Below are 20,685 nucleotides of genomic sequence, written 5' to 3'. Positions count from 1 at the left end.
AAATTAGCAACCACATTGATCAGAATCCTAAATGATGATAATCACCCAGAAGAAAAATCACCTAAAAAGAAACTTACATGAACTCTAGCCATGGCGTAGTGCTCCGGACTAGCAGCTTCCTTGGCGATGACTTCAACGATGAAGCGATCCTGGTTGTACTCGGCCATATAGCCACTAGTAACAAGCTTGCCATCTTGACTCACATTAAAAGGACTTGGAACAATTGACCCAGAAGGTTTGTCCGACCCGTACTTATAGAGATTAGCACTGGCAACATAGTAATGAAGTGTTCCGTTGTCACCCAGGTCCCGGTCAGTAGCAGTGAGCTTCGCCACCATATCATTGACATTCGCCATTGAATTAATTCCAGCATAATAATCAGACCTTTCGAATTCCGGAGGGTTGTCATTCTCATCCAGGATCTTGATGGTGACGTTAACATGCCCGTAATCATTCGTGAACTTGCTGGAGTCGCCAATGTAGATGTCCGGGTCGTTGGCTGCTAGGATCATCAGCATGTACTTATCCCTAAGCTCGCGGTCGAAGGATTTGTTGGTATAGATAGTTCCGTCAGACTTGTCAATGTAGAAAGACTGACCTTCGTTTCCTGCTTCGATGTAATAGTAAACTCTAGCGTGTCTTCCTTCGTCCTTGTCTTCAGCAGTGACTTGACCAACGATGTAGTCTTTGGGTCGATTTTCAGGAACCTGGAAGTGGTAGTCGTCGTAAAACTGGGGCACGTTGTCATTAGTGTCCACCAGAAGGATAGTAAGCAGCCTTAAAGTCTCATAAAAGGTAGGACTGCCATGATCAGCAGCGACTAGGACTAACTCAAACTTGTTCTTGACCTCCCGATCCAGGATTATCTTAGCGCGAAGTTCCCCGGTCTCGGGATCGATGGAGAACTCTTCGTTTTCCTGGACGTTGCGATTTCCCACCTTCAGATGGTAGCTGATGCGTCCGTTTTCTCCTGGGTCGTTGTCAACTGCTCGGACGGTCATCACCAAGTAATTTGGAACTCCAGCGTTCTCTGGAACCTCGACAGTAGCATTAGGAAGCTCGGGCATGATGAATTCCGGCTTGTGCTGGTTGACGGGAATCACCCGGATGTCAACGAAGGCACGATCAGAATGAGGACCATGTCCAGCGCCATCTCTGGCTTCTACTTCAATTCGGTAACTTCCAGCTCGACCTACCAGCATCACAGCAGGATACAGGAACCCGGTTTCTGGGTTTAAGCTGAAGGATCCGTTTTCATTCCCACTGACGATCTTGTACCATACGTCGCCGTTGAGTCCTTCGTCGGGATCTTCTGCGTGGACTTGAAGAATCGTCGCTGGAGGATTGACCGGAAGATTCTCGGCGACAGAAGCTCGGTAGCTGTGTTGGGTGAAGATTGGCTTGTTGTCGTTGACGTCTTCCAGGCCTATCACCACTTGGGTGGTTGTGGATCTGCGAGAATTGAGAGGAGCTCCGTCGCTTGCCATTACAGTGATCGTCATCTCTGAAGTTTCTTCACGGTCCAGCACTGTGGCGCTTCCAACTGTGATTTCGCCTGTGTCATGCCCGATGTTGAAGTCAGAAGCGTGTTCTCCAATGATACTGTAGCTTACTTTTCCGAAAATTCCTTCGTCAGCGTCCACAGCCTTGACAACAGTAACATGGGTCCCTGGAGGAGAATTTTCCTTGACGGAAACTTGGTACGACTCCTTTTCAAATTTAGGATCCTGGTCGTTGACGTTGATCACGTTGACAGTGACTTTGGCAGTTGATGAAAGTTGCGGAAATCCTGAATCGTAAGCTACAACATTGAAGTCCAGGCTCTTGGTCTCTTCATAATCAATAACTTGGCTAGTTCTGACGATTCCGGTGACGTTGTCGATGTTAAAGTACGAGCTGGGAGGCTCAATAGCGTAACCTGCGATGTTACTATCAGCATCCGTAGCAGTAAATGCTCCTACAATAGCACCAGTTGGCTGTTCTTCCTGCATTTCAATTATATACCTAGGATTCTCTCTTGTCCAGGGTTTCAGGAATTCCGGAGCTTCGTGGTTCACATCAATGATCGTCACTACTAAAGTTCCAATTCCTTGCTGAAGCACTTTGGCACTAGTATCAGTCACTACAACATTAAGACTTACAGTCGCTGCTACTTCACGATCTAGTGGACGAACCACAGAAACTTGCCCGGTCTTGGGATCCACTGCAAAGAAGTCTTTGAACGCAGTTGAATTGGTTACCAACTGGCCGTTCTTATCAATGGCTGTGATAGGTTCCGAAATCGAGTACCTCAAAGCGTCTGCTGTAGAACTGTCAGGGTCCTTAGCCTTAAGACTAGTAAAAACAGTCCCTACTGGCGAATCCTCAGTAACTTCTGCCCTCTGAGTGGTAGGTTCGAAATTGGGAGGCTTGTTGTTGTTGTTCTCCACCTTTATCATCAACGTCGCCGTTCCAGTCAAACTAGGAATCCCACCATCCAACGCAATCACTTCAATATGATAAGCATTTCGCGTGTCGTAGTCCAGCTTTCCAGACACTGTAACCAACCCAGTTGTCTCATTCATGACAAAGTCATCAAAAGCACCCTTCTGGATCCTGTACTTCAATTCTGCATTGACACCACTGTCAGCGTCAGTACCAGTGAGTTCCTCCACTGCAGTTCCTAGCGGAGAAATCTCCGGAACACTAGCCGTATAGACGTCCTGGGAAAATGCTGGAGCGTTGTTATTGACGTCGCGAACTGACACGTTGACTACTGCAGTGTCTGAGTACGTTCCGTCGGTAGCTTCTACCGTCAAGGCGATCCAGTCCTGGCTGGAATTCGTCAAATCAACTGGACCGTTTTCAGAGATTGTAATCTCGCCGCTATTGGGGTCTATGTTGAAGTATCCCAATTCGTTCCCTTCAGCGATGGAGTAGGTGATCTTCGAAGTCTTGTCCTTGTCACGCGCTTGGACCTTCAGCTCCGGATCAAACTTACTTGACCCTTCGTCAACCACTGCTCTGTACCTCTCTTGCAGAAAGTGCGGTGGGCTGTCATTGGAGTCAGCCAAGAGGACTCGCAGTGAAACGGTTGTAGTCTGGCCATGACCATCATCATCAGTGGCCTTGTAGTTCAAGAAATACTCATTCTGCTCCTCGTAATCAAGACAAGGACTCGTACCGGGAGTTGGACAGGCTGCTACGCTGATAGTTCCGTTCCGTTTGTCGACATTGAAGTGCTCGGAACCTTGGCCTAGCAATTGGTACACAATTCCCGCGGTTCCAAACCTTCCACTATCACGATCACTGGCTCTAATCGTCGCGATATTAGATCCGGGCGCTGCGGTTTCTGATACAGTCGCTGTATAGGTCGCGGAATTGAACGACGGAGCGTTGTCATTCATGTCCTTGATGGTTACCGTCACCGTAGCTGTAGACGAAAACTTGGAGGCAGTTTTGTCCTCACTAGCAATAACCAGGAGGATGAATTTCCGCTGGTTTGGGTTCTCGTAATCTAGAGAAGCATTTGAAACCCTGATTGTCACGGAAGTACTGCCTGTCGCGTGTTGTGGCTCGATCATAAATGCACCGGAAATGTCTTCTAACCTCAAACTAAACTCAGCCCCCAAATCCTGAAAGACAACGCGAAATGACGAAAAAGTGCTGAAAGTATGAATAGCTAACTTACCAAATCGGGATCTTTGACAGTCATATCGAGGTGCGGAAGCGGCATTCCATTTGGCACATTCTCAGGAATCTCAACACTGTACTCGCGTCTGTTGAATGTCGGAGGCTCGTCATTCACGTCTTTTATCGTAACTGTTGCATCAGCAGTCGATACCGTCGTTTTGTCGTCTCCTGGAACCCCGTCTACCACCTCCCTAGCTTTGATTTTGAGGTTCAACACACCCGTAGAATTTTCCAATGCTTCGCGATCGAGAGGTTTGGCAGTACGAAGCTCTCCACTGATTGGATCCAGCAGGAAGTAATCGAAGGGATCTAAAAAGATTTATCAGTAATCCGAATTCTAAAGAACTTGATCAAACCCTCGCAGTTTTGATAATGCCGTAAAAATACCGTAATTTTTCGGCATTTATGCTCATACCGTATATTTACCGTTATAATTCGGTAATAATGCGGTTAAACTATAGTTGTTTTGGCCAGTTTTTATACTATCATTATCCAGTATATATACTGCACTTTTCCTGTACAGTTACCAAAAATATACTATACGATTACCGCATTAATGCCCAAATTTTACCCAATTTCCAAATAATTACCGTAATAATACAGTAATTTTTAAGTAATAAAACCATATTTTTTTGCTAACAATACCGTAATTATTCCATAATTTTGCCGAATATTTTCTGATATAATGGACAATTATTAAAGATTTGGTTTTATTTTTAGTTCACTTGTATGTTAGAAATGAATAAAATGAAAAATTTCCAATTTTGTTTTTTATTCTCCATCGTTACTTTGCAAAAACAAATACTGTTTTTGAATAAATACTATGTCAAATATTATTTTTTAATTAGGTATTTAGCGGTAATGAATACAAAGGAATACATATGTTAAGTAAATATATTCTAATTGTAATTTCAATCTTTAATTTGTCACTTAGAAAATTGCAAATTTTCTAAAATCGAAAAGTTATATTGTTTCACATATAAAATTATATTATTTAATTTTAAAAATGCTTATCGTAAGATGGACGGTGTGGCTTAATGTATATAGAATAAGCAAAAAGGAAATATGGTATAGACCGGGTAGCTCAAATGGTAGAGTAGCCGACATATCTTCGGAAGGTTCTTGGTTCGAATCTCAGTCCAAGCGTTATTTAATTTTACATCATTTTTTAAATATGGTTTTAATACAGTCATTTTACCGCCTCATTACCATAAATATGCGGCATTTTCAGCGTAAATATTCTAAATTTTTAGCGTAAATATTTTGCATTTTGAGCGTTAATTATTCGCATTTTCACGGTAAATACTCCGTAATGTTTCGATGAAAAAATTGACCAAAACAACCGAAAAAATGCTAAAAAAATACTGCATTAATACTGTATAACTGCGACATTTTTTGCGGCATTTACAAAACCACTAGGGAAGGATTATCAATCAACTTACTGGTCATTAATTCGTAGACGATTTTCCTGGGGATTCCTCGGTCTCCGTCTCTTGCTTTAACCGTCATAACAAGCGTCCCAATCGACGCATTCTCATAGACAATCCCCGTTAACGAATTCAAAAACTCTGGCGGACTATTTTGAATATCCGTAACCTTAATTTCGACTCCCGTAGTTTCGTTGTTCTTACCATCCTAATGAACCAGCATTCGTTAATTAAAATAAATTAATAACAAAACACGTTTAAATTAGTGTTAAGATAACTCAAGTGTGTGTTACGATAGAGAATGAACGTGCTAAATTCTAGTTTAATTAAAATTCGTGTGGTAAAGATGTAAAACGGAAAATACTCACACTTGCGCGTAACAATAATTGATAGAAGGGTCGCTGCTTGTAATCAAGTGGCTCACGTAGCACCAGAGCCCCTACATACGTGTTCTCACTCTTTTCCACATCAATGATTCCGAACTTGGTGCAAGCGTCGGGGAACTGTTAATATAATCACATTAAAATCTCTTTTCTCACCTACCTAACTCTCAATTCTAACCTACCTGCGGTTGATTAACACAGATGAGCTGGATGTCCTCGCCAATTAGATCCGGATCAGTGACTCTTATCCCGGGCAAAATGGTGGTTCCAATTGGCGTGTCCTCGCTGACCACCGCCTCATAAGGAGTTCCGGAAAACTTGGGAGGGTTGTCATTGACATCCAAAACCAGAACGTAAGCTTCTATTCCTACGATATTGGGTTGTTGGCCCTCTAGCACCCGATCTTCAAGGCTTACCAAGAACTTTATCGTATCGTTCTCCTGTAATGGATTGGGAGCTTAAATCCTACAAGCTGGTGAACACCAGGAGGGTCTAGCAAAATTGGATCAGGATTCGCTTGCAATTGTGTTCATAATTTGTCAGTCGAATAATTTCTTAGCGTCCTATCTCTGTTTCAGAATTTCTAGTCTCCTCTGGGTATCTTTAGACGCTATTTGTATTCACGGCTAACAATTACCTAGCCTGGCTCGTAGTTCAAATGAGATTACAGGGCGTCTTCAGCTACTGCTATATCTTTCTTGGGTTTTCTTGCTCTATTCCAACTCTGTTTAGTTTTAGTGAATAGACACGAAAGAATGCGAAGGAATGTCGCTTGGGCTTTGTTTAACTAAATTAAAACGTCATACGAACAATAGAATACTTGAACCGAGATAAAGGATGAGGGTGGTAATGGCCCAAGATTTTAATTATCTCACTACTTCAATTAATATCCCTATTGATAGCACTCTCTTTTATCGAATTACATTGCGCGGGAAAACCATTTTTGTCTCCCATGAGAATATTAAACTCGGGTACAATTTTAATGACTGTAATTTTGGTATCACGCAACCTGGAATCATTCCGGTTTGCAACAGATGTGTGTGTTATAAGAAAGGATCCACCGGAAGACAATGAAAAACAACGACAACAATGCCGGCGGTGTATTGTGACATCATAAACTGGATCATGATATTGTATAAACCTTCCAGACATAGAGTAGAGGAAAAAAGAGGGTTCGATCTTTTATTTTAACTAGCTAAAAAAAGAAACGGCAAACTAGCAAACTCTATCGGCAGATCAATTTTTTTTAGTTTCTTTGTAGTCGTGTTCATTTTTCTCGATTTCTCCATTCAATTTCACCCTAGCAAGTCTTTCATTTTATTTATTTTGTCTGTATGCACGAAATACCCCAGCCGATACTCGCCGGGTATTGGAAAACGTTTTGTTCGACATGGTCATCCTTCTATTGTCCAATTTTTTAACGTATATTTGTTAGTTTTCATTAAACGTTCGGTACACGAACAAAGCGCTGATACAAAGTTAACGGTTGTAAAGTTTTAAAGTTTTTCAGTGTGAAATTGGAAATAGAAAATGAAGTGGGAGTTAAATGATTCGGAGAAATTAATGGAGGAATATTATTTTCTAACTCACCTCACGATCTAATGGCTTCGCTAGAGTTATGATTCCGGTTGTTGGATCCACTGTGAATTTGTCAGTTGATTGGATTCCATATTTGACCTCCGAACCCTCGGGATCGTGACCCTTCAGTGTGAATACCTGGGTGCCTACTGCTGTTGCCTCGAACAGCGGGAGACCCAAGGGGTAACCACCCGCGTCGAATATTGGTGGTTCATTCACGTTATTGCTCCCTGAAACATCAAAAGATGTGGCCGGTTATAATCATTTTCGGGTTGTAGATATGCTAACTATTTGTTTTATTGGATATTTTTAGCATGTTATAGTGTAGGGAATTTTGATCGGGGGAAAAGAAAAATGCCTGTTATTTTGATAGCAGATAATGCTTTGATGAAATTTCATCTTTTTATTGTTGGGTTATAGTAAAACTTTCCTCAATATACCCGAAAAAGTTTAATACTAAATTTACAAGTATTAGGACTAATGAATCCTATTCAATATACCTGGAAAATTTAACTAATAAAAAGAGAAAAGATTACTAGTATTTCCAATTATTTTTACTAGATTATTATAGTGAATTCAACGATATATTACTCAGTCCGATGTATGTTATTTATAAATTACCATGGTAGATGTTAAATTTAAAAATGTCCCATAGTAAAGGTGTAAGAGGAAGCTAAGACTTATCACACAGTACTCGGTCCTATTAGTTTTGTCTATAAGATCGTTGTAGATTAGTATATAGTATGTCCTCGAGCCAACAGACCGAAGTTAAAGCCAAATACTTACCGATCCTTCTTGGTTAAGTAGCATTTTAAATGGTTAGTAGCTGGATCGGTGACCCTCATCATTAAATATTATTTATAATCTAACTTTATAACAAAGTATTGTTGTAGCTTTACATTCTCGATCAAAAGACTCTCAATTATGTTGACAAACACACAAAGTTAATAAAAGAACAAACGAAATCACCGTAATCAATAAACACATTCTATGATCTTGAAAAATTTTATCTTGCTCCAGATAAAATTTAGTTAAAACAAAAATAAATAAATTTTCATGTTAATTTATTGAAAAATTTTAGTAGCGCACGTGTTAATTTTTAGTTTGGACACTAATTAATTTTACTATGTTACATTTTATTTGTTTGTAATACACCATAGCATATCTTTCAAAACTGAAATTATGGGTAATTATAAATTCATCAAGAAAATCTACTCCACCTATAATATGGACCACAATAAAAAAAGATTCTTTTTCAAAGTAATAATTAATATAGAACTTTTTCCATTAAATATTCTGCGGAAAGTTCCTTCAATATCTAATTCTACAACCAAGAAACTAGATACTTCTCAATTAAAAATGAAATATGATCTATAACTCAAACCAAATATCACTTTTAAAGACTCGAATTCGCGGGGATAGTTTCCAAGAATCGGAAGTAATGGTTCCGTGGCTCATATTTCTTGAGAATCTCTAGACTCTTCTTCTAAGAGAAATATCCGCTAATTAATTCTAGAATAAAACTAATCTAGCACTAAATCCTCTTATAAAACCATAAAAAATTCAATTTTTAACAATGTTTACGTTGCAGAATTATTCGAGCATGAATCTCATCGGAATTCTTATAAAAAAGTTGATGGAAGGATTGAATTGATAATACCCAACACAACAAACAATGTTTTGCACGCCTCTGAGGTAAAAATCGCGAAAAATTCAATTATTTCGACAAACAAAAAAAGAGATATTGAAATATCAATTGAAAATATTCAGAATTCATCAAAAAGTTTCTATCACAACTTCTCGTTGGTAAAAAACATGAAAAATGAATAACGGAATAGAATGTAGGCTCAAATAAACAGAAGCGTAGGCGGTTTCGAATGGAGTGAAAAAAAAAAGAAAGAAAAGTATTACCCAGACCGATAAAACGTCAACATTGAAGCTTCAAAGTCGAGGAATTGGTAAATTCAAATAACCTATTCTAGCGTGAAAAATAATGCTGCGGCTAAGCTAACTGCCAGTAAAAATTTGTCTTTTGTCTAGATTCTACCTTCTACATTGCGAGTTGCGGGTTAGACTAAATTGCGCCGACAAGTTAAGTCACACAGAGACATATAAATGAACTAAATCACCTTGGCCTTTTAGCGAAAGTGAAAAACACCCTTGGTAGAAAATAAAAAATGTTTAAACTCCCATTTGTATATATATATATATATATATATATATATATATATATATATATATATATATATATATATATATATATATATATATATACTATTCCGTTACTTTTCTTTCCTACTTATGGAAGTAAAGCTTCAAAGCTTAGCGTTTACGTTTTTTTTACGGTTCTCGAGTGTTTTATACCAGCATGGGCTTCTATGTTCGCAAGCCAATCAGGGAAAAGGAGCTTTATCGCAGCAACCCAAGGCACCGATCGATCGAAAAGTAAACGAGAAAAGAGATTAGGAAACGGCTTTTACTGCATGGTCTGTACAAAAGGACCCGAGGACAAAATTATCGATCTAAGGCCCAGTCTGGTGATAAAAAATAATCTACTTTGTCTCCAGAGCTGTCATTCTGTCGTCTGAAGTAGAGTTGCGCTTATAAGACAGTCTGCAAAAAAATTGAAGACAGTTTATAAGGTAAAAGCCCCAATATATGATCATGTACCAGTTATATTTGTGAATATAGATATACAAATACATGGAGTGATCATATACTGGTACGTGATCATCTATTGAGGCTTTTACCTTACTCATTTTGATGGATTGCACTGAGAAAAAAATTGGATTCGTCATTTTGATTGAGAAGTAGTAAGCATATTTTGGAAGAATAAGGTCTCAGGTAATGTCTTGTGAAGTAAGAACGGTGTAAGAAACATTTAATCTGGGGGAAAAACGAGCCTAAACACCTAAAAACGCGGTTTTTTTCATACCTAACAAAGAAAACTTTTTTCCTATGGCCAATTTACCCGTTTGAAATATTTTTTCGTATTTTAGAGGCTATTTGTCAACTTTTTTTACTCTTATGTCCAAGCCGTATCTGTCATGGTTTAAGAGATGAAAAATCGTGAAAATTACCTTCTGGAATTCGATATCTTTTTACGACTTAAGAAAAATCTTATAAAGGATATTTATAATTTAAATACTCGAGATATTAAAGAATGACTATGGTATTTAATCGAGCGATGTTCTGAATAATTCAGCTCATATGAATGAAATACTCGAGATTCCAGGTGCACTAGGAATTCCTAGAGTGTTTTTAAGTCTTCAACTCCAACAGTGAAACTTTTGAACAATCTAGAGCTGAAACAGCGAACATCAAAGTTTAAATTACTGAATCGCGGGGAAAAAAAATATGACTGACGGTTTTCCACAATCCTTTTGATGTACCCGCATAACACCCTCGCAAATAACCACTCAATACATCACATAAAGTATTGTTGAATTTACCATTTACGATAAAATGATGATGCGAATGTAACTTTCATTTGTATTGGTTATTTGAAACGCGCACAATCAAAATTTCCAATCGATGTTCATTTTCGGTCGAACGGATTTCACGCCAAAGCTGAGTAGTCGCTTTCATCTACTACTGAATTCAATCGTGTTTTTCCGTGTACACTATCATCATTTATCATAAAAAAAGCTACGTGCTATTGAATAAACAAAATTATTTTTTTATTCCACATCTGAATTAACATGATTGAATTGACAGGCATAAAACCCTGCGATTCAAAATTTGAATTATTGCTCTCCGCTTTTTGCGGATATCGATAATAACATGAATGGATTCGTAATAATTTTTGCAAATAATATAACAGCGATAAAATTTTCAGAACCAATTCAAAATATTTCTTCTTTTGACTTCACTAAAAAAACTTCAATCTAAAAGTCATTATTAATGCAAATCCTATCAACTATAATTAAGCGGATTAATGAATAATACTTGGAAACTATTTCGTCAGAATATATCTATATACACCAGCGTATTTTAATTGAATCATCACCGTCCTCATCCGTTCTATGAATTAATAATGCGCCATATTGAAACCCTCATCGACATACTTATATCCAAACTCGTCGAATTATCCATTGAATTCCTTTATCTTGAAACCCCATTCAACTGTTAACAGCGCGTATTCCGTGTAATTTAATATCCGAAAATTTCAGCGCTTAATTCGTATTTGTGTATGCATAATCCCGCATGTTTTGCAAATAATTCACAAAAATATTACCAGCGGTTCTTTGTCCTCAATTAGCCCGACAGATAAATCCCATTATTTTTTAATATTTATCGAGGATTGCAGAATAAAAAGTGGATGACGTTCTGAATTTTTAATTACCGAGTCTTTTCACCGCGAACGTTCCACGGGATAACCAGAGATAGGATAAAAAAAGTTATTTATAATAAATATTCTGCATTGCATATAGATTAAAACGGATGAATTTGCAAGAAAAACTAATTTCGTATTTCTTTGTTGTAAAAATCGTTGAAATATTTCAACAGAAATTTTTTTATGCGACAATACACCGCTATCTCTCCTTTTTCTTCCCCGCTCGGTTATATAATAAAAAATTGCGCCTCATCTTCCTTACATCTGACGCCTGGCTGGTTTCCATGGGTAACCTAATCATCTACAACCAAGAAAGGATCCGTTGTCGTGTGGCATCGACCCACGGGAATATTCGTTTATAAGCATCGTTACCCGCTACCCTTGCGCCTCTTCTTTCTTCCGTATCCTGATTCACACTCATCCCTGCTTTGTCAACTGATTTCACACATTTGCCTTCTTTTATGGTCATGTTATCTAAATATTTTTACACAATTCGATCACCATTTTGCTGAATTTTCTTTTAGTATGAGAATTTTATTATAAATTCAGCGATACAATGCACCCATAGTAAAATTTAATGGAAATTTTTTCCACTGTAACAACTAATCCGTAGCAAATCTAAACTTTAGAACTTACAAAAAGTTTAACCAATCCTATTTTCATCAGTAGAATGTCAAAACAAAAATTGGAAGCCAAGAAAGTGGAAAACTTGAAAGCTGCTTAAGAAATTGACGCGCTTTTATGTTACAAAGTTCGAAAGAAAGTTTTAACTTTGAGAAATTCAAAATTTTCTTGATTAACATCATTTTAAACTCTTTATTAGCTCATAAATTTCGTTCTCTCAGCTCTAGAGGCAATAAATATAAAATTTAATTTCCCTAAGTTAAATGAAACAAGACTCGGCGAATGAATATGAATGGATAGAGCTAAAATACAACTTATTTAGGTACAGCTTAGTGATTTCGATAATTAACGGAAATACTTAAAGTATACCAATATAGATTACTTTGCTCAACTCAGTAACTTATAATGAGATAACTTGTGTAAACTAGGAATCCCAAGAACTCGAGAGTCGAAAAAATGAATATTAAAATTTCATTTGTATCAAAACTTTTCGGAACAAATTGGAAAAAAGTTATTACAAAGAGTGCCAAGCCTATTAAGGTAGACGGAAAAAAATAATCATATGAAAAATTACAATAGTAACATCGTAATCCAGGACTAGTCTTTCAATATCGTAACTTCTATGATTTTAGATGTAGTGTATAAGACTGTGCGTAAGGTTGAACAGTACAATTCTTTGAAAAAAATCTACGATGTTGCATCGTATAAATTATGATATTTGAGTTCTGGGCCGGCACTACAATTTCCTATACTAAAAATTACGATGTTTTCATCGTAATTTTTCGTATAATTTTCTTTCCGTGTAATTCATATTCTTAATTTACAGGAATTTCGTTATTAAAGTCAAAAAAGCTAAAAGTTATCGCAGGTACGAATTAATCGAATAGCCGAGAAATTCCCGCGGGTGCATACATGGAACAAAAATAAAAGTGTACAGAGTTGAACAATTGTAATTGGATTACAGAGATTACCTCTGCTCTGGACCGCAACTAACAATGGCAATTCGTGAAAATAACATTTTTTACTTATACATTTATTAGTCACGTCCAGTTGTTTATTCATTCACGGTTCATTTGCACTGCGAATTATTTTAACCTCCATGCTGTTATTTTTTATGTTTATTTTATTTTATTTATGCATTGTGTTGCTACAGTTTTGTTTAATTGTCCAGAACTGCGCTCTCTTTATTACGTTTGTACGATAATTGTTTGTATTATTAATGACCAATTAAACGGCAATTATAGGGTATTGTCGATTTGTACAAATTTATAATTGTATATTAAATTTGTTCTTCAAAGGTCAACATATTCATACTGCTTTTTTGATGAATTTATGGAACACCTACAGCATCCAAGAACTAACATAATTAAAATGGAATCTAACTAGTTTGAATCCCTTTTACTTGATAAATATCAATTAAATTAAAACTGATAGAGTATTACTATTAACTAGAATCCCTCTTGTAAAAGATGTAGGATGTAGATTCACAAAATTAAACTCTATAATAGTTTGCAAATTTCCATGAATTGTTGGGTTATACTGTATTAATCTGGGTCCGTAATCCTCTTCAAGTGTACACTCTAGTAAAATACCTTCGACAATGAATATATATTTTATCGTTAAATAGACTCAATCAATAGTTTATTATAAATTATTCATACTTCAATTATTGAAGCGATTTAAATTTAAAATCGGCTTAACGTCACTATTTAGTTTTTGGTGACGCTAGGGAACTTAAATTCGATTTCGCCTACTTTAAAATGCATTGAGTATCTTCGAATGGTGCAAAAAGCGACTTTTTAGAAGATAAATAATCTTAGAACGAATTCTGTGCTCTAGAAGATCATCAATAGGGATTTCGTAAAGCTTCTCCAGTTGGACATTTTTATGAATTTTAATCTCGGAAACTATCACAGATACGGCTTGGACATAAGAGTAATAAAAGTTGACAAATAGGTCCTAGAATACAGAAAAAATTTTTAAGAGGGTAAATTGGCCATAGGAAAAAATTTTTCTTTGTTAGGTATGAAAAAATCCGTGTTTTTTGACATTTGGATCCATTTTTCGGGTGGATGTAATTTTTAACTTCCCGCTAAAAATCTCAGATTTTCAAAAATCGGGAAGTTATTGTTTTTACCCCGTTTGGCAAAAATCGAGTTTTCATCAGATCTCGACGTTTGAAGGTCACAGGAAGCTTCCCTGACTACCCCCGCGATGTTGTTACTATGTCTGTATGTATGTATGTGTGTGTGTGTGTGTGTGTGTGTGTGTGTGTGTGTGTGTGTGTGTGTGTGTGTGACTATGTGACTCGCTTATAACTTTTGAACGGTTGAACCGATTTCATCGCGGTTGGTGCCATTCGAAAGGGCTACGCTGAACTTAGATTTCCTGAGAATTTGAACCGATTCGGACCGATAGATTTTAAGAAATCTTGAAAAATCTTAAAAAAAATAAGAAAAAAATCATTTTTGAAAGTAGTTTTTTGGGCATATCTTTTAAACGGCTCTATAGATCAACTTCAGAAACTAATCCGCCCTTAAGCTTGAAAAACCACGCCGATCGGCGTCAACCCGATCAAAATCGGTTGATTCGTTCGAGAGATAGCGTGAACGAAAGAAAACCGAAAAACCGAAAAAGTGTTTTTTCACATAACTTCGTCATTTCTTCTCGGATCGTTTTTAATGATATAGAATAATTTCAGAAGTTAAAAACCGCGTCGATTGCCGCCGAAAACGTGGAAATCGGTTGATTAGTTCGAGAGATATCCTCGACGAAATATTTGGAAATAAGGATTTTTCAACATAACTTCGACATTTTTGGAATAACTTTCAAACAGCTCTACCGATCGATTCCAAAAACTAATCAGCTCTTAACATCATAAAACCACGTCGATTGCCACCAAGCTGGTCAAAATCGGTTGATTCGTTCGAGAGATATCGTGAACGAAAGAAAACCGAAAAAGTGTTTTTCAGAGTTACTCCGAAATTTCTAGTTTGACCAATTGAAACTTAGAAACTATTTATAAGGCTTAAAAACAACGTAGAATGCCGCCAACCGCGTAAAAATCGGTTCATTCATTCAAAAGTTATTGCGGTATGAACATTCAAAAAATAGTGTTCCATGAAACTTCTATCAGACTTTTGAGCTCAAAGAGCTCAAAAGCATAGAAAAGGTATCTTTTTGAGCTCGGAGAGCTTAAAACAACACACAGATTGTACTTTTGAGCTCGAAGAGCTCAAAAAAGCGGCCAGGTATTAACGGAATTAGCGGGAAGTTGCAGGGATGGCCTTTAGGGTCAACCGTTTTCCTAATTTTTTTTTTAATATAAAACTTCGTAGGAGTTTAGATAGAACCTAATTCTTTCAAAATGTAGCCATTGATTTTTAAAAAAAGATAATTATTTTGAAAAATGCCACACTTTAATAAAAAAATGGAGCAAAAATCGCTTTAATTCTTAATTAGAACCAACTTGAAGGTCCTAAATCCACGGATTACTATTGTGGTAACAAGGATAAACGATTTCCATAACACTAAAACTGTTTTTATAGGAACTATGGTTCTTGTCATGTATAAAAATGATTTCCTTTATGTTCTTGTCTTCTTACCACATTTTGATGAAAAAAGTCAACAATTCTAAAACACCAAAATCTTTCAAAATTCACAAGAAATTAAAGACACAGGTGGCGTATCAGATTGGTTGTGAAATTTACAAACTGGCGAAGATATATATATTATATATATATTTCCCGCAGCCAGTTGTTGCTTATACAATATAGAATATAATAGAATGGAGTAAAAAGAAAGAAAGGTACTGTAAGTGTCGATACAGGGATTAATTTATAGATAAATATAAAGTATACGCTGTATAAAATCCTATCTGTACGAGTAGACTTAATATTTAATCCATCAATCCTTTTAATATACTATAAATTGTGGGTGGGATTTATTCTGCTAGTACGTATGTCAATTTCCGGACGAGTGAATTCAGTAAAGTAGACGAGATAAAGGCTGGAGATAGATCTCTAGGGGTAGAAAATAGATAACTATTGAAAAGATTATATTATATTGTATTCGTAAAAACGATGATAGATTTATTGATAACAGACTGAAAGATATCACGATTTTATATAATATTTTATCTTTATGGAATAAAATATTTTAAACCTGACACATATTTCCGGGGAATCAATATTATGGGTTTATACAATAAAAATAGTGATAAATTATTCAGAGTTAGTTGCTAGCTAAATGAGCTTTTAATTTATTTACGATAGCGGATAAATTTCCGATAGATTTATTTAAATGTTTGTTTTATTTTAGGAAGCGGGTAGATTTTTAAAATGCCGGATTTAGTGAATGAGCCGGAATTGAAGGTCTAGGATAGGATCAGTGGTATTTATCATTCGACAGCCGGAAATGATAAGGGACGGAACTCTCGTTTATCTTTTACGCCACTCCGGAAATTAAGTGAACACACATTTATCTTTTTTTAACTGTTTTGTTTTTCATCCTTATCGACTTAGATTTTATTTTTGCTGATAGGTAGAGGGAGAAAAAGCTAAATTCATTGGCATCAGCACTTTATTTTTGGACAGTACCATTGATTAATTAGGAGGTGGAATTTAATGGCAAGTCAATATAGCAGTCACAGTGGGTTAAGCTAACCCTGCTGTAAAGCAGTGCTCAGCATTATTGAGTATCTAGTTTGCGAAGAAAATGTTGATTGAGCCAGTGAAGTCGTCGGAAAATTAAATTCTGCGGTAAGACTATCTTTGAGGAATTTTAGCTCAGAAACTATGACTGATACGGCTTAAGCATAAGAGTAAAAAAAGTTGACAAATATGTCTTAAAATACAGAATAAATTTTTAAGTGGGTAAATTGGCCATAGAAAAAAAGTTTTCTTTGTTAGGTATGAAAAAAACCGCATTTTTGAGTATTTAGGGTGTCTTTTCTAAGGGATGAAATATTTTGTGACTAAAATGTGGGTGCTATTTTTCAAGCAGGTGCTATAAGGGTTAGAAAAAAAAAAAGTTTGATTAAAATCGGTAAAAAGGAACGAGGAGTAATATGAGTTTATGTGATATTTTGTGATTTTTGGCTTTAGTTTGTCAAAATTACAACGTGACTTTGGTACAAATTGTTGTTAGCGTCTTTTGATCATGTTTGTAATTTAGAAACGACAAAGAAACTTCAAAGTTTGTAAAGGTGGTAGTAGTTGTTTCTGAGAATGTAAAATGGTAAAATCTTGGGGAAACTAGCATAGTTCGCGCGATAAGATAAAAGAGCTTGAAAACCACTTGAAAGTTGAAAGGAATACGAATAGATCAAAGACCTAGTAAATATATATATTTGTCGAAGGGTGAATAAAAAGTTCCCGGCAACAAAATTAATCTTAAATAAATATAAATTGAATTGAAAAAGTGCTATAAAAAGTGAATTATTAATGGTAAAAAAATAAAAAAAAAAAAAAAAAAAGATTATGATAACCCGGTGGATTAAAAGATTAAAAGACTTTTAATAGCTTTATAAATTGAGTTTAAAAGTTGCCAAAAGTTATATAGACACACGTTCAGTCGTGGGAAAAATCTAAAACCACATATAAAGGACCAAAGTTTGTGGTTTGAGGTTTTTCGGGATTTCAGCCCCTCAAAGAGTTTAGCTGATTTTTTTATATCTTTTTTAGGAGTCTCTTCTGGAAGAAGGTTTACGGTGGATAAAAGGAAGAGTAGGAAGCGGGAGAATTTTAAAAGTTCGGATAAAATGGGGTAAAAGTAATCGTGAACTGGGTGCAAATTACTTGAGGTTTCCGGCGACTGCCGCTAATTGAATTCCCTGATGAATCGAACTCGTGGGAGTTACAAGCGCATAGAAGATATTGGCTCTTCACAGCCAGGCTACTGCTAAATTTTAGAGCTGTACATGAAAGAGCATTCAAAGGCGCTATCATTAGCATCGTATTTTCCACAGAAGTGTACTCAAAGTTCATTGCTTTTAGTCTCTTTGGCGACAAAAATCGAATTTCGCTAGAAGGTCATTTTAATAATTTTTTATCTCAAAAATTATAACAGATACGGCTTGGACATAAGATTAATAAAAGTTGACAAATGGACCCGAAAATCCAAAAAAAAATTTTAAGTGGGTAAATTGACCATAGGAAAAAAGTTTTCTTTGTTAGGTATGAAAAAATCCGAGTTTTTTGACATTTAGAGTCATTTGTCTGTTGGGTTTAATTTTTTTAACGAGATGAAACTTCATAGAAGTATAGATGGGAATTTGTTCTTTCAAAATCTAGCCATTTCTTCTGAATAGAAGGTGATTAAAGTTAATAATTCCTTGTTATTGTGAAGTAAGCGACGTAATTTCGCCTGAAACGTCCGCTTAGATGTAATTATTTACCACAAAAGAGCTATTGTTAGACATTTGAAGAACAAATTTTTCTGTTACTACTATAATAAATGTTATTAAAATAAATGATAAAGCTGAAATCAAATGAGGAAAACTCGAGTTGAATAAAATATTTTTTGTTCCATTCTTTTTAGACTCTTTGAGCTTTTTGATTCTTTTATTTCGCAGACGCGCCACCACTTGACTGTTTGCAGAATTACTCAGCCCAGTTAACAGCGTACTCGTAAACTTGGAATAAAAAGACGCCGAAAATAAATCGGGTTTTCGTTCATTAAAATTCGATTAGAACTTTTTAAATAGTTACGGGTGAAATATCTCGGGCAAATACTCCGTGATTTTATTAGCAAGTCTGTAGGCGCCAGATAGCGTTATTGATTTATAACATAACTTTTAATTTGATAATGATAATATTGAGTAATTGTTATAATTTATTATGGTAATATTGTTAAGTCAACTATTCCTGTATTATACTCTACAAATAATAAGATTAAAGCTGTATAGGATTCGCATTAATGAAGATCAAAGATTCCAAGAGTTAATATTCAACCTTTGGTATTTAGCCTCAAGCTTTCCATCAAGAGATTATGATATAAATCCAGATTTGACTTCCTCCAATACTATTCATAACTTTTAATGTAATGAGTATTTTCTTGATGTATTGTCAAAATTTGAAAATAATTGACATTATAACTTTAAAATAAACAAAAATTAAAACACTATTTCGACTCATTAGCAACGATTGAACCTCCTTAAATATTTATTTTAACGATGAGAAATCCAGCCAACTGGGTCGACATTTTAAGCTCCCAATTAATCTTGTATTATGCACTCCAATTTTCGCTGTTCCAGAATAACACTTTTAACCCGGTCGATACTCAACTGTAATCCGTTGTTATTTTTGCAATCCACGGTTAATATTTCAAAATATTATTACTAGTCTATTCTAAAGACTTCACCCGACCTTTTAGGTCATATATTTACGTTTTCTTTACACTTTTTTTTACCAAAATAACCGAATTCAAAAAATAACTTTTCTGAATCGATAAAAACTATTCTAAAGTTATCATCACTAACTTTACCGAGTTTTTTTTATAGAATCATAAATTTAACGTCGTATTTCACGACAAAAAACCGTTTATTCGATACCAAAAAAGTCGAACGAGTTGGAGTATTAAGATATTGAAAAGCTAGAAGAAGGGGAAATGTAAGACATCAAGAAATGTTACAAAAATATATTATCCAATAATATTTTTTTCTGTACTTGACGTTTAAGGAAAAGAACCTCGAGATTTTAAAGAAATGAATTTATTTCACGGATGAATATTTTTTAGTCAATTTTCCTCAACGGGTTCTCGCATCATACTTCACCGGTATGAAAATAAAAAATATATATAATATATAATATTATATCAAAATACAAGTCCAAAGAAGATAAAAACGCACAATGCGCGTTGCGCGGAAGGAGACTGTACAGGATCGATACATACTACGAGTTCTTTGGTCCTTTCTTTCCTCGGTACACAATATGTTGTTTTTTTATCTTTTTTGTCATCTTGCACACTTACAATCTCACTAGCAGCTATCAAGTGAAGTCTCGATGCACCGGGTCTCAGATGTCTTTCTTTTTCCTCAGATTCGCGATCTAAGTGTCTCAGTTTGATATTTTCCGAGATTGACTCTTCTATTTTGATCTCAGCTTCCTAATATCTGGATAAATGTACTTAACTTTAATAACTTGCATACAGCAGCAGAGTTCAGAATGTACTTAGAAATTTTTTCAGCATCAAAGAATCTCCAGATTTACCATTACAAGTATCCTCTTCTTTTTATCTCTTCTTTAATTTCCTCTATCACCCTTACATATCTTACGAATACTCCGTTAAATTAACGCTTGGCCATTTGCCTTTGATCATAATTAAAAAATATTATTTTTTTTTTTTTTTACACTTTTATAAAACTTTCATCAAAAGCGCTTTCATCTACAGGCCAATTAGAAAATTAATGAAACCGCAATAAATATAAAGAGCGTAGATAGAATGAAAAAATATTGTGATTTATTAATCCTGTCATATTTCGACAAAAATGTGAAACCCATATTTTTGTGTCAGATTGCAGGATTGCAATTATTTTGATGGATTAAACTCAGACCACTCGTCAAGGATTTGGAAGACTTCTGTCAATATTGTTGCTTTTTTTATAATTTGTGCATCTAATTTTTTTTTTTTTTTTTCAAGATTAGCCTATAGGATTCCACCAAAA

At 35.6% G+C, this 20,685-nt stretch overlaps 1 protein-coding gene across 2 annotated transcripts in view; it reads right to left on the bottom strand.

Moving 5' to 3' along the window:
- Positions 1-20,685, bottom strand: part of LOC123262405 (cadherin-87A) — a 51,066-nt gene that overhangs the window by 3,740 nt on the left and 26,641 nt on the right. For both annotated transcript variants that reach the window (XM_044724583.1, XM_044724584.1), the window contains exons 3-8: positions 7,073-7,290; positions 5,665-5,922; positions 5,468-5,602; positions 5,115-5,307; positions 3,671-3,981; positions 78-3,614 (exon numbers count right to left, since the gene is read on the bottom strand). In XM_044724583.1, the coding sequence (XP_044580518.1) occupies positions 78-3,614; positions 3,671-3,981; positions 5,115-5,307; positions 5,468-5,602; positions 5,665-5,922; positions 7,073-7,290 (4,652 nt within the window). The remainder of the gene's footprint in view (positions 1-77; positions 3,615-3,670; positions 3,982-5,114; positions 5,308-5,467; positions 5,603-5,664; positions 5,923-7,072; positions 7,291-20,685) is intronic.

This window comes from Cotesia glomerata, linkage group LG4 (assembly GCF_020080835.1).
Source record: "Cotesia glomerata isolate CgM1 linkage group LG4, MPM_Cglom_v2.3, whole genome shotgun sequence".
Lineage (NCBI taxonomy): Eukaryota > Metazoa > Arthropoda > Insecta > Hymenoptera > Braconidae > Cotesia > Cotesia glomerata.
Note: the sequence above shows the minus strand (reverse complement) of the source record. Positions and strands in the feature narration are given on the sequence as shown.